The sequence below is a fragment of the Camelina sativa genome, chromosome 15 (assembly GCF_000633955.1).
Source record: "Camelina sativa cultivar DH55 chromosome 15, Cs, whole genome shotgun sequence".
Lineage (NCBI taxonomy): Eukaryota > Viridiplantae > Streptophyta > Magnoliopsida > Brassicales > Brassicaceae > Camelina > Camelina sativa.
Genome location: NC_025699.1, coordinates 10,323,965 through 10,339,577, shown reverse-complemented (window position 1 = coordinate 10,339,577; position 15,613 = coordinate 10,323,965). Strand labels below are relative to the sequence as shown.

Below are 15,613 nucleotides of genomic sequence, written 5' to 3'. Positions count from 1 at the left end.
CGATAGAATGCTTAGGATTGTTATTGTATTGGTTTTGTATTATTGCTATGTTTCCGCTGTGCATGTAATTGGATGTTGGTTTATTATTGGTTGGTTAGTGTGTGTGGGTTGGTTCGTTTAATTAAATAGTATGGGATGCTTAATTATATATTGTATTTAGTTATTGGAAAAAAAAAAAGTCGGGTTGTTTCAGGATTTTCGGATTTGGATTTTGCGCCCAGGCTAACAAGTCATAAGCGTTAGTATCTTGACATCTATACTATACCCCTTATTTTACAATTTTTAATTGAATCAACTTTTCTAAGCTGAAAAGTGTAGTTATACTATATTATTGCGGTGTCAATCTACGTAGCTAGGGCTAACTGTTCTGGTTAGTGTCAACTGTCAATGAATCTTTTTTTTATATGTGAAAGTTATATCGGCTTAATGTCAGATTTAAAAGACAAATAGGTTAAACAAGTGTCCTATATTAATATTATATTAGATTTTAATCTACGATACACCGCGGACATATAATTTATATTTTATATTGTATTTCTTTGTTATTATATATTTTGTAAATAGAAAAATAACTAAATTTTTCAGTTGTTGTGCGGCTAAAATGTTTATATTATTATTTTTAACTGCAATACACTTCATAACTATTTGTTTTATATTTAGTTTGTTTTGTTTATTGTTTGAGATTCTACTTTAATTTTTAATTATTATAACAAAAATAAAGAGATCTAAATACATAATAAGTAATTTATACGTGTGATTAAGTCATATTTTTCGTAATGATTTAATTATTTTACACAATCTTAGTTAAATCAACTTGACTTCATATGTCAAATATTCTTAGTAGTGTTGACAAAAAATAAAATGAGGATTTAATCCATGTTAGCAAAAATTTAATAATATTTTATTAATTCCAACATGTCCTCTTTATAACTTATCTACTATATAACCACATTATATAATATTTTAAACTCTTTTAATTTTACATATTCGTAATATTTAAAAAAATTATTAAGTTTATATATGATAATTATAATATTTAAATAAATGTCAATCAAAGTTCTTCTTATATTCAGAATCAAAGCTCATAGGTTTTGGTAAACAAAATCGAAATCAAATTGCTGTTTTCTTTGTTTGTAAAGGATTCAGAATATAATATTTTCAAAACACAACAGAATGCGTACTTATATATATCATAGTTTATATTTCCATATTGATTGTTGTTATTTGTTTAGTTGAAATAGAATGTAAACTATTTAGGAAACAAAATCTAAATTAATGTTATTTTTGGAAAAAATTTAGGGGTTAATGTTATAAATAATTTTTTAAATAAACAAAACTAAAAGGGCATAACATAAAATGTATTTCAAAAATGTTAATATAGATAATATAGACGGTTATTTAATTTCCTAAAATATAAACGTACCATTTATTTTTAGGAATTGTTGTTTTAAAGAAATTTAATATAAATTATATTAAAGTCAAACATTATTTAAACTCTCAAATTTTACATGTTCAATTTCGGCCCAAGTTTTTTTTAGTTTAGTGTCAAAGTTTTGTTTCATAGGACGAAACTGAGCTGAGTATATTGCTAATCGAAGAAAATAGTATAGCTTGTTTATTATGCTGTTTTCAAATCACAAGGGAGCTCAGAAGTTACGGAAGGGTGATGAGTGCACACGAATCAAAAAGAAACTTCAATAACTTTCAGAAACTTCAATAAGTTAAAAATTTAAATAATATCATAATTTTATGAAAGTTTCACAAATACTAAAATAAATGGGTTATTTTTCAATTTTTATAAGTAAAAGGTATTAATAATAAAATAAAAAAATAATCTCTACGGAATATTCTTTTTTAGAGGAAGAAATAGAGGTATCTATTGGAGCAAAAGTCACCTCTATTATAGAGTTCCTCTATTTTAGAGGTAAAAATAGGGAAAACCATTGGAGATGGTCTAAACAAGATTAACTACGAGCAAACCCTAATTGATGTCTATTCGTCGAATTGAAGGCTGGAAAGGCACAAGGTTTGTATATCGATGACTGAGTTTTCTTTCTGATTTCACTCAGTATTGTTGATGATGTGTTCTTTGTTTTGTAGCCTAGAAAAGCTAAGGATCTGGTGAAATGTTGGAAATTCAACCTCAAAAGTCAAATTTTGTGTTTTGTCTTCTCAATCCCTCCTTTAATTTGTCTTCATCTTCTGTGTTTCTCAAATTCATAACCATGGCTTTCACGACATCCCTCAAGATGCACAACTTGTAAGAAGAATATATCCCTAGTAATGCACGCATAGTTATGTTTATACATTAACTTCATTGTCTATTCAGAAACTAACTTAAAAAAAAAGCCCACTCAGAAACAAATCCACGTAACAGAACAGTTTAGTTTATTATCTGATAAGTTAGTGTAAGCGAGGTCGTTTTTCAGAACTTTGCTCATCATCGTCCAGAGCTTCTACTCCACTCACAGGTTGCTCAGTATTCAAAGCCTTTTCTCCAATGGAAAACCCACCTCGTAAAGTCAAGTATTCTGAACGCTCATCGAGGACTCTTCTAACTATGGCTTTTCGTTCAACATGCTCACCAACCTCATCACCAATCGGAGCCTCGGCCAACCCTCTAAACGTTATGTAGAGAATTGCACATTTGGCCTCGAGTCTCGCATTTGGCGGCTGCACATCTTCTTCCTTGGTTTCTATTGCCACTTTCAGAATCTGCAACTTGGACAGATCCCTCTGTATGCAACAACATGAGTTTCGAGACAAGAAAACCAAACCAAGTTAATGATTATTAACAACAATGGCACTGGTCGTGGTATGTGATTAATTGTTATGCCAAAAGAAATACAAAAACCTCTGAAGGCGTCCTAAGACGTACACAAACTGCAAGTTCCAAATACAAACGAATCCAATCATTGGCTAGCAAGTCTGATTCATTCACCTACAAATGCAACAATGAAAAAAGATCACTGCTTAACTGATCATGAGCAAAAAAACAAAAGAAGCGATCATGATCATCATTAGTGTCTTAATCAAAATCTTACCAGGTAAAATCGTTTTTGATCATTAAAATCAACAACTGAGGGCCAATCAGGCAATGCACCTTGGTAGAAAGCATCGGCCGCTGCTTCACTATGGAAATGAGGTATGAAACGCTTCTTTGTGATCACTATATATGCAACATTAATAATCAATCAATCAATCAATTTACTAGCATCTAGTGAGATTGAATACAAAAAAAAAAAAAGGAACAAGGGATCCAGTCACCTTTCTCTTCATCTTTAGGTCTAGCAATAGTGACAGTCAAATCCAAATTTCCCAAACTTTTTTCATCAAGTCGAAGCTGAAAGGTTTTCTGCAATTGGCTAGAAGGTAGGGATGTTGTCGTGGGTTTACCCAGCCCAGCCCAAACCCGAAAAAAACTTGCCCAGAAAAAACCCAAGTTTGAAAACCCAAATGGGTTTTAGGTTCTAGTGGGTAAACCCGAATGGATTTTTAGTTTTGTGGGTAAACAAGATTTTGCGGTTTTGGCGGGAAAATAAGATTTTGCGGTTTTGGGGGGAAAACAAGATTTTACGATTTTGGCGGGAAAACGAGATTTTGCGGTTTTGGAAGTAAAACGAGATTTTGCGAGTTTGGCGGGAAAACGTGATTTTGCGGTTTGACGGGAAAATATAATTTTGCTGTTTTGGCGGGAAAACGTAATTTTGCGGTTTTGGCAGAAAAACGAGTTTTCGTGTTTTGTGTTTTTGGTAGGAAAATGTGATTTTGCGGGTTTAGTGTAGGTGATTAGACTTGACAAAAAAAAAGTATAGGTGATTAGAAAGAAAAAAAAACCCAATGGGTACCCATAACTGATAGGGTAAACCCGTGTAAGACTTTATAGTTTTGGGTACCTGCCCATTTTTAACCCATTTAATTTCTTAGAGAAAAAACAGATCTCAAAACCCAGTTTTAAGCATGGGTTTCGGGTACCCACTGGGTTTTTACCCACTTTTGACATCCCTAGTAGAAGGATCTACTGCAACCGAAGTTATGAAGAAAGAGCATACCAAGTTCATTGACCTGTTGTCCCCTCATAAAAAAAATTATAGAATTATTTTTGTATGTATCTATATATACATTTTCCAAGTACAATTATGAAATAAATCTTCAACTTAAAACTTATTTACAAGACTGCCATTGATATTTAAATTTAATTTATAAAATTTAAACTAAAATATTAAAATGACTAACCTATTTTCCAAAATCGGAACTGATATTAAATATATTAATTACTGTTACAAATCTAATATTAAACATAATTTTCCATAAAACTCGGATCCTAATTTAATTAAGTTGTTGTTTTGGAAACATAATTATTATACTTTCAAAAAAAGAAAATATTTTCACTGTAGTAATTAACTTATACATAACTATATTAAGAGACTAAATAGTTTTGGAGACATAATAATTAACTTAGTTATTTTCAATTAACATATAACATTCAATTAATTGTTCTAAACGTCTTAATTCTGTCTTTTAAAAATACAAAAATAATAAAAAGTTACATTCTCTAATATTAATATGAAATAGTTAAATTCACACAAAAAATAATTGCATGTTTTCATAAGGATGACATTCATTGATAAATACCAAAGCTGTTATTAAAATTAGCTATTTTGGATTAAAATTGTTTTTTAGATTTGTTAATATCATATTTTTAAATTTTAAATTACAACATTAGCTATATTGGATTAAAATTATTTTCTAAATTCGTTAAGATCATAATTTAAAAAGTTAAATTACAACAACCAATATTTGGCATTTTAAGTTATCTTTGATTAGGTTTTCTATTTGTGGGTCAATTATATTTTAGAAGATATTCTATAGAATAATTATTAATTTGTAAAAATATATATTAATTGTTTACACAAATGTTTCTTAAATGTTTATAAAGTATTAGTTTTGAATTTTTTAGTTAAAATCTAACAACACACTGTAAACATCTCCTCCCCTATCTATATATACATTTTATGAAATAAATCGTGAAGTTCATACTTATTTACAAGCATGTCATTGGCATTAATCATTATTTTTTTCATTTAATTAATTAATATTAAGTTTCTATTTATGAAACAAGATTTTCCATCCTAAATAAATTTTCAAAATAATTGGAACCATTCTCTTTAACATTAAATATTAAGTTTATAATTAATTTAATTTATATTAAAATTTTTCAATTTTACAAAACAATATTTTCCCTATACACAAATTTCCTAAACAATCAGCCTAATCAATAAACTAATTGATTTTCGATCTTAAAGGAGGATCTGTGGCCGAGATTTTTGATCTCAACACATTGATCACAACGTATTTAAAACTAATTTTTACTTTCACGGATTTCATATGATGAATTTTTGCGGATTATAAATCTTTGAACATGTTGTCTGACCCGCCTAGCATGGCGGGTTTAGACTATAGAATCAACACTAAAACTATTAGTTTATCACATATATACTGTAGATTTGTAATCATAGTTTGGAAAATTAACTTATAAATTATTTAGTATATGAACTACAAAATATTACACATACTGTAACACATTCTTTATATTCAAAAAAATAAATAAATATACATAAAAATATAAAATAACATACCATATAAGCATATACCTCTGTTTAATTATAGAGAACAAAACAAATCTAGAATTTTATATTCTATCTAATAACAAATTTAATGTAATTAAGTTATAAACTTTATAAAAGTGTAAGAAGAAGAAAAAGAATTGTAAACAAAATTATAAATCAATTAGACAAAAGTTAATTAATTGAGGATTTGAAAACTAAATAAATTAAAAAATTTATATTTAGCCCCGTGGTGTACCGCGGGTAAAATCCTAGTAAAATTAATATTTATTGAGTAGCTAGGAGGAGGAGACTAATTAATTAAGCTCTTTTATACCTTGAGCATATTGTAACGATGAAGCCCCACCATAGCATAGATCTTGGGTAAACAAGCCCGAAGCCTAAAACGTCGGTGTTTACAGTTGACTGACCACAGTCCAGTGGTTCCTCTTGGTACTACTACACCATCCATATCGAAACCCTAAGTAAAGAATCTCTCAGTTTAATAATAATAATAATAATAGGTTCTTGCTCCCAAAAAAAAAACCTAGAAAAAAAAAAAAACTATGAAGAAATTAGATACGAGAATGAAAGACCTACGTGCATCGGATTTGGCCGCTGTACGCCAGTAATCGATAAACTCCTTCCGATCATCTTCCAACCGAGACGTCGTCATATCATATGCTCCTCCTTCTTCGGACATGTCGGCGGTGTCGATGCACGCAATTTTGAAAGAAAAACATTATATTCATCCGAAGGATTCATTTATGGGCTTCAGTTGGGCCTTCTCTAAGCATACAAATTTCTCTAATCACCGCTATATCCTTCTTTAATTTCATCATAAGAATCAATAACTGCTGTGTAGATGAAAAAAACAGTGTTCTTGCTTGACATCACTACTTAGTTTCAGTTGGAGGGCAAAGAATATGAAAGCTTTACTTTGGAGTTAAGTGAAGAGACTAATTCATCAAGAAGATGGATTGTGAAGCTCCTTTTGTATTATTTCCGTGTGGGAGAAACATAAAAATAATCTTAAATGTCTTAGTGTTGTGTGATGCAATAGAAACATTTTAGTAGCGAAGGAGACATTCTCAGTACTATAATACATTAGTTTGGGTATTTTTTGCTTAATTTAAGATCTCCACATAAATAGTTTCAGGAAAGCAAGCATTTTGACTTGCTCATAAACAATGCAAAGCAAATTTTGACATGAGAAGAATATATAACGGGATTAAAGAATATCAAATGTAGCATGTAGATGACAGATAGCTTGCAACTAAGCTTGAGACAAAGAAATAAAATTGGAAAAAAATTCCACTTTATATCAGGGAAATTGAACCCCTTACTTCTCAATCTCTTTGTTTGTGTTTCTCGAATTCATAACTATGGCTTTCGCAAGATCTGTCAAGCTGCACAACGTGTAGGTCGTCCTTTGATGTTCTTAGTTAAGTTACAACCAAGAAGAATATAATGTCTCCATATTAATGCACACATATAGTATGACGTCCATAAATTAACTTACTGTATTCAGAAACGGTGCACTTAAAAAACTACACAGAAACAAGTCCACGTAATAGGATAATTTAGTTTATTATCTGGTCTAAGCGAGGACGGTTTTCAAAACTCTGCTGATTGTCCAAAGCTTCTTCTTCTCCACTCACAGGTTGGTCAGTATTTAAAGCATTTTCTCCAATGGAAAACCCACCAAGGAGAGTCAAGTATCCTGAACGCTCATCGAGGACTCTTCTAACTATAGCATTGCGTTCAACATGCTCGCCAATCTCATCACCAATCGGAGCCTTGGCCAACCCCTTAAATGTTATGTAGACAACTACACTTTTGGCCTGGAGTCTCCCATTTGGTGGCTGTATATCTTCTTCCTTAGACTCTACCGCCACTTTCAGAATATGCAACTTGGAAAGATCCCTCTGCATGCAAAAACAGTTTTGAAACAAAACCAACCAGTTAACTATTTTATCAACGTCAATGACACTGATCATGGCACGTGATGTTATGCCAAAGAAACACAAACCTCTCTAATCGACCCAAATTTGACACTAACTGCAAGTTCCAAATACAAACGAATCCAATCATTGGCTAGCAAGTCTGATTCATTCACCTACAAAAGCAACAATGAAAACAGATCACTGCTTAACTGATCAAGAGCAAAACAAAAGAAGTGATCATGATCATCAAGCAGTGTCTTAGTCAATCTTACCAGGTAAAATCGTTTTTGATTATTCAAATCAACAACTGAAGGCCAATCTGGCAATGCACCTTGGTAGAAATCATCAGCGGCTGCTTCACCGTGAAAGTGAGGAATGAAACGCTTCTGTGTGGCTGTCACTATATGTATGCAACATTAATAATCAATCAATCAATCAGCATCTAGTTAGTGAGAATGTTATCCTAAACTTGTATGCAAAAAAAACACAAGTCAGTCACCTTCTTCTTCTTCTTCTTCATCTTTAATTCTAGCAATAGAGCAAGTCAAATCCAATTTTCCAGAACCTGAAAGGTTTTCTGCAATTTGGTAGAAGGATCTATTGCAACCAGAGTTAAGTATAAAGATTGTACACAGCCCATTGTCTCGTTGTATTTCAGTAACTCACGGTACTAGAAGTTTGTCCCCTGGGAAATAAAATTGAATGGTTGTTATATAAATTACTAATATAAATTGAAGGAACCAGATAAGTAGCAAGAAGAGATTTGGAGGGAAGGGGAGGAGACTAGAGTAGATATTAGTTATGACCTTGAGCATATTGTAACGATGAAACCCCACCGCAGCATAAAGCTTAGGCACGCAATCGATAAGCCTAAACCGTGGGTGTTGACAGTTGTGAGACCACAGTCCACCTGTACTTGGTACTTCAAGATCATCAATATCGAAACCCTAACCAAAGAATCTCTCAGTTTCATAATAACTATTTAAAAAAAAAGCCCTAGCTAGAAGAAGCCACGAGTATAGTATTAGATAAGAAAAATACTAATAAGAAAATGAAAGAAGTACATCGGATTCGGCCACTTGACGCCAGTAACCCCTCGGCCCACTGAAAACTTTCTTCCGATCATCTTCCAAGGGAGACGTCAGATTTTTCCTCATCCTAGTCAAGCTTGCGGTTTGGCGGAATCGAGCGGCGGATGCAGTTTTGATATCCGGGCGATATATGCCATTAACATTATTAATATCTCGCATAGATATTTTTTATATTTTAAATACATTAATAATATATATGTATTTAATATATATATGATAATTTATTCTTGTAATAATATACAGTATATATATTTTAATACAAATTAACCATTATTGTGTGAAATCCTCTTTTTAATAAAATGGAAGTACATAACATTGTTTTGGTAGACTTTATAAGACTTTATAATTTTAATAAATGGTTACAAATAGGTTATAGATTAATCTATATATTAATTAGTTACAAGTTGATAGTTCATATATTAAAGGTAACAAATAAAACCTTAATTGTAACAGAAAATCTTAAACGTGATATTCCAAATTGATAGTTCATGGATATTCCAAACTTTATTTTCGGAAGATCACGTTGTTTCCAAAAATCTACAATTACAATATTACCAATTTATTTTCCTGAGATTTTATTGATAGACCACAACGTTAACCAAGTTATTAAAGGGGATAAAAATATACTCTCAATCATAAATAGAAAGTACACAACTTTTTTTTGTATAATAAAACGGAAGTACACAATTTTTTTTGTATAATAAAACGGAAGTACACAACTTTTTTTTGTAGAATATATAATTTTTATAAGTTGGTTACAAAATAAATAATATATTAAATATAGGTTGGTTACAAAAAAAAAGTTATAGATGAAATCCGTGGGCTATATGAAATTACAAATACACTTCAGAATATCTCAAAGAATCCTCTTATAGATAATATTCCAATGATTTATACAATTTCCAAAAAAAATCTTAATTATTCCATATATTGTTACACTATATATAGTGTTAGGCACAAAAATATACTGTTAGGTATAAAAAAGAATAAAATCTTGGCAATTAATCACACTTAATCGTGATTTCTGAGATTTTATGTGGATTTCAAAATAAAATCTGACCTAACATCCTTCCAAGCTTTTAATATAAATCAATGTCTTTAAAACCGGACCGGAAGGTGAACCGGAAGTCTTTCGGGTCACTGGGTCAACAAGTCGGACCGATTGAATTACAGGTCAATTAGTTTATTAGTTTGATTACATTTTATGAATATAACATCTACTTTTTATAAATATATGAACAAAACATACATAGTTAGGTACTAAGCAACTAAAATTAAACTTTTAAATGATTAGATAAAATAACTAACTGATTCTTTTATAAATAACAACATTTATTTTTAATTTGGTTTGAGTTTAAAGTGTGACCAAAATAAAATATTTTAATTTGAGATCGACAACCCGGTCCGACCCTCCTGTTCAACCACCGGTTCACAGGTTTTTAGTGGGTTTTTCTATTTTTTTGCGGGTTTAATTTTTTAGGTTTTTAGAGGTTACCATGACCGGAATATCTATCGGGTTGTGGTTGAATCGAACCGACCGGCCGGTCTGGTCCTGATTATTGATATAAATCATTCAGATCTCCATTCACCAAAATACATATTCATACAAAAAAAAATTAATAACAATCGTTTCTCAGTTTACAATGCTAAACCGTCTTCTAAATTATATTTTATTTTGAAATTATAATAAAAATAAAAGAAATTTTAACCCGTGCTCTAGCACGGGTCCAAATCTAGTTTGATTATTATTTTGAATGCTCAATACACTTTAATTGAATGATCCATGTGTGTATCTCTGCAATATTGATCGTTTTTATTTTCTAAGAGGGGGTATTAAATTGGTATTTTAGAAGATTTAAGAGTATTCTTATTCAATTGATGATTTTTAAAAATCTTTTAAAATCCTAAAATCACTTAAAATATTTTACAATTCCTTGTTATTCAATCAATAATTTATAAAACTTACTGAAAATCTACTGTTATTCAAAATATTATAACTTTTTTTTGAAATGCTAATTTGAAGGATTCTATATTTTTTTTGGTTTTTTAGTTGTAAAATATGACTAATCAAATCTTACCCTTTGAGATAGAATTTTGAAGGATTTCTGGAAAAAAAAAACCATCGGATACAAAGAGCGAAATCAAAATCGGAAGAGAAGGATATATTGCTAGTTTGCTACGAACCTTCTATCAACATAGAGCTTTGAGTCTTCTCAAACTTGGTTGAATTTTATCTAGGGCTAGGGCTCCGTATCAATTTCACGAGCTCTGCGATTTGTTGAACTTATAGGATCCGAAATTAGAAATGGGTGGAGAGGGAGATACGAGTCAGCCACAGTCTGATGAAGGAGGAGCTGTGACTGAAAATCAGGTGCTCAATCGGCACGGAAATTATTGTGAAGACGAGTCTCGATTCGACACTCGACAGTGGAGTCTTTCAAAGAGTTGGTGGCTCAGAGCAGCGATGTACCAGCCAATTAGCAGCGCTTGATTTATAAAGGTCAGACACTCCTCAGCTCTGGTAATTTTCTGACTATTCTGCATTTTAGGAGAAACACTCAACGACTGAATCATTCACTTCAAAGAAACACCATAACAGATCAAAAGTTTATGCAGTGATTATTGATGCTATTCGTGTGAAGTTTTCTTTCTCACATAGTTGGTTTTTTAGCAGGAACAATCTTTCTTCTTTCTAACTTGCCTGGAGATCCTGACATATCACCAGAATTGCATAATTAGCCAACAATTCTAGTTTTTGTTGAAGCTTCTTCTTTTGTTGGAATCATTTCTATGAACCAATGTACTTTTACCAAATATTTTTTTTGGCTTGGATCTCATACAAAACTACACAAGTTCTAACGTAGAATGTGTAACGAAGCAAGCCAGCATTCTGTCACAAGATAACATAAACAAGAAATCAGCAGAGTTTATAACATTAACAAGAAAGATTAGCCTATGTACATTGAGTGGAATCAACAGTGTTAGTAATTGACAAGGCCCGTTTGTTAATGGAAATAAATTTTATTAATATATGTATCAGTGCTTACATATATATATATATATATATATATATATATGAAGACATAATTAAGAATGATGTTGTAGGAATCGGGATCATTAGAAGAAGTTTGGTTCTAAGTGAGAGAAGCTTAAACCAAATGGAGTGAAGTATCATATCGTACTTTCTCGGTTTAGTGCTCCACAAGAAATGTCTCTGAACCATCTTCACGTTACTCTGCATCTTCAGATTTCTCCTCATAGGAATCAGCAACAATATATTCTTCAGCCGTGAACCTCCTTCTCCGACACAACTATTGAGAAAACTGGCCAATCTAGAACATGAACGGTAGCATGAAGTTATCCGCAATAACCACATAGGACTCGATCCGATTTTGTTTTGGTATAGGATTTTCCTTTTGTGTTGTATTATATTTTAAAATCACCTAAAAGTTTAATAGCAAATTCTCATAGAATCACACTTCAATTCTTTTTTAAAATATAAAAAATTTAAAACATAACCAAATCTCTTAAAAAAAATCTCAAATCTTTCAAAATTCTAAAATTTTAAAATCCTATCAAATCCTTAAGGGGGGTGTATTCAAATTAGGATTTTGTGGGATTTTGTGAGATTTTGTGGTATTTATGATATTTTGGATTTTAGAAGATTTACAGTAAGCTTTTAAGGTATTTTAGTGGATTCATTATGATTTGATGAGATTTGGTGAGACTTTAAAATGGGACTTTGGTTGATTTTAAAGAGATTCTCACACAAAATACATTGTTCATCAATTTTTTAAATAGTCATCCTCCCATACGTAATAGTCATATTTGTCTAACAAAGTCATAATAATAAACAATAATAACATAGTCATCCTCTCGTTGACAAACCCACATATTTTATAAATCATAAACCAAAGTATACTAAAGTGTTTCAATTCAAATCCAGAAATGTGAGCTTCATTGCTCCAAATTAAATAGGCTCATTCGATCCGAACAGATAACACAAAAATTTTAAATGAAAAGTACGAAACACCGAAGCCCAACAATAATGTAAAATATGCTGCATCATCACGTCCATCAACACATGAGCGTGAAAATATAACTCCATACCAAGTATTCACATGAGCGAAACCGCCACCGTAATCATCAAGAACAGAGAACAAGAAAGGTACAGAGATGAAGATTGTCAGTGAGGTTGTGACACTGTCGTCTTCTTTCCACCTCTGTTCCCCTGCAAGTGAAATGGACAACTTCATCACATGACTTTGATCTAAACCTTTCTACCAACATAGTTTCAGTTTGCTTTTTTGTGTCTAGTTCGTTAATACCTTTGGCTGGGCGATATCATCCTTGATCTCTAACGTGTTTATTTCTCTTGTTAATAGCACAGACAAAGAAGGTTAGAGTCTCCTGTTACAGGAAACAATACTTTTGTGATATCATCGTCGATCTCGTCGTTTGTTTTTTTTTGTTTTAACCAATCCTTCAAAGACACACCCTGAAGGTGGGATTTTTTAAATAGGATTTCCTTTACAAAAATGTACCCAAAGTCTCTCACAATCAATATTATGTTTTCTTAAGAAAAAAAGAATTTGGTTTTGAATAACAGTGGATTTGTTATGATTTTTGCAAATTTTTGATTGAATAACACTGGATTGTGAGTAATTTTGAATGATTTTTAACAAATTTCATATTCAATAACAGTGGATTTTAGATATGATTTTAAAATCACTAGTTGAATAATAGTGGATTTAAAAAAAAATCACAAATCCTCCATAATCATGTTTTCAATACACCCCTCTAAGAATACCAATCTAATACCTCCCTCTAAAGAGATGAAGTTGATACAGAATACTAGATAGTCCTTGTAATTAAGAAATCATTAATCTTTTTATTCTTTTTTATTAATTAGTTTTATTGGTAGAAAACAAATAGTGTAGTCTCTGCCACTACACTATATATTCATGTACCATATATGCTGAATTTGATGCATTAATTTATCCATGGTACCCTGGAACTGTACCAGCTGGATGAAGCAACCATATATAACTGACAATATATATGAATACAGAACCATTGTTGCCTGATGGGAACTTTCCCCATATTGCTATCACGAGAAGGAAACAAAGAAACATGTAAACTAAAATAGTCAAAATACTCAACAAGTCTACGCATGCATGCATTACATGTTATTGTAACTGTTTATAAAAGTAGATAATTAAAGGGAAGGAGACGGAATTAAGGGCACTTGGGTTTGCCCTTGGAGCTAAGCTTGTCTCGATAGCAAGGGCACTGATGCTTGTTGCCAAAGGTACCAGAAGGAACACACTTGCATTCTCTGCAACAAATACCACAGTACTTAAGACATCTGTCTTGAAATCCTGCCTTTACACACCTTCCTCTGCATCTACTCCCACAATATACATCCAGGCCTTCTCTTCCTCCTTAAGTTGTCCCATTCCAATATTCATAATAATTTTAGATGAAGATAACATTATATAGAGACCTTTTACAATGGTGAAACGTACTTTTATACCTATATATATATATATATATTAATATGTACATTGATAACAATACATACATATATGCATACACCACTTATATAAAAACATTAAGTGGCCCTATTCATCAATATACTTCAGTTCTAGTACTTGACATACTATTCCGGTTAGATTATGATTTGTTTAACTTAAGGTTGTCTTTGTGTTATATATATAGACTCCAACCCTTTTGACTTTCCTATGCCTTATTTTGAGATTTATTTTTGTTCAGTAAACAAGTTTTCTATATTGAAGATATTGTAATTAAGGGGTTCTTATTGTCTATAGTTACTTCACCAAAAGACTTTTATACTATATGGATAGATCATGGACTTATAGTTCTACTTAATTAAGCCATATATATGCATGCGTACATACCTAGAGCAGCTGTGGCAGGAAAAATCATGAAGGGAACGAAGAGAAGAGCGAAGAGGAAGAAAGAAGCAAATGCTTTCTCGTAATTCATGGTTGCTTTCTTCGTATTGATTCTTGTTGTACTATGAGAGTTTCTTGAAGGTCCTTTTTGGCTTGGTGGTACTTTTTTAAGAACTGATTGTGAAAGTGATGAGACTCATTTTATATATCTAGAACGTAACAGCCGAAAATGATCACCGCCTTAGTCTCAGCCGAAATAAATGTATTGATTAGGTTATTTGTCTAGACGTGGCAAATCAAATTGTGGTCATTGTGATTCTTGAAATGGCTGCAATCTTCATACGTCGATATGCTCGATGATGTCTCTAGACTTTACTCTGATATTTTTTTTTCTTCTCCTACGGCTTCAACAACACGACACATAGCTTCATTAACATGTCATAAGTGTTCTAGTCTTGACATCTTTACCCCTTATTTTACTTAAATACTTTTGTTTTAACTTTATAATAAACTTTTCTAAGGTAAAATAGTGCAATTATCAACTTAGTAGGAATCTGATAACCTTTGTTTTGGGTTAATATATACGAAATAGATTTTTCTCTTTTGTTGTTGATGTGAAATATAATTTATAGTTGGAAAACAAGTGGGTCAAGTAAAGATGTTGTTTTAATCATTTACTAGATTAGGATCCGTGCTAGAGCACGAGTTAAAATTACTTTTATTTATATTATAATTTTAGAATAAAATATGATTTTGAAAATCAGGATTAATACTAGATTAGGACTTTAAAAACTTTTAAAATCAATTATATAAATTATATTTTATTTTAAAATTATAATATAAATAAAAGAAATTTCAATTTGTGCTCTAGCACGGTCATAATCTAGCATTAATGTTTAATTTTTAATTTCTGAATTCGATCTCGAATATCACGATTAATCTTGTGGAAAATAAAATTGGTAATATTGTGATTGGTAATATTGTGATTCTAATATTGTGATTGGTAATATTGTGATTGTTTAAAATATGTGGAAAATAAATTGGTAATATTG

At 31.2% G+C, this 15,613-nt stretch overlaps 1 protein-coding gene, 1 long non-coding RNA gene and 1 pseudogene across 2 annotated transcripts; all 3 read right to left on the bottom strand.

The window, feature by feature from the left end:
- Positions 2,404 to 6,309, bottom strand: LOC104748324 (UPF0725 protein At3g19520-like). Its single transcript, XM_010469987.1, has 4 exons — positions 6,207 to 6,309; positions 3,045 to 3,169; positions 2,855 to 2,941; positions 2,404 to 2,736 (listed from the first exon to the last, which is right to left on the bottom strand). Exons 1-4 carry the CDS (start codon positions 6,307 to 6,309, stop codon positions 2,404 to 2,406), a joined length of 648 nt encoding a protein of 215 aa, XP_010468289.1.
- On the bottom strand, positions 7,190 to 8,802 carry LOC104748323 (annotated as a pseudogene).
- On the bottom strand, positions 13,620 to 14,884 carry LOC104746340. Its single transcript, XR_760853.2, has 2 exons — positions 14,565 to 14,884; positions 13,620 to 14,087 (listed from the first exon to the last, which is right to left on the bottom strand). It is a non-coding gene; the product is annotated as an uncharacterized LOC104746340 (long non-coding RNA).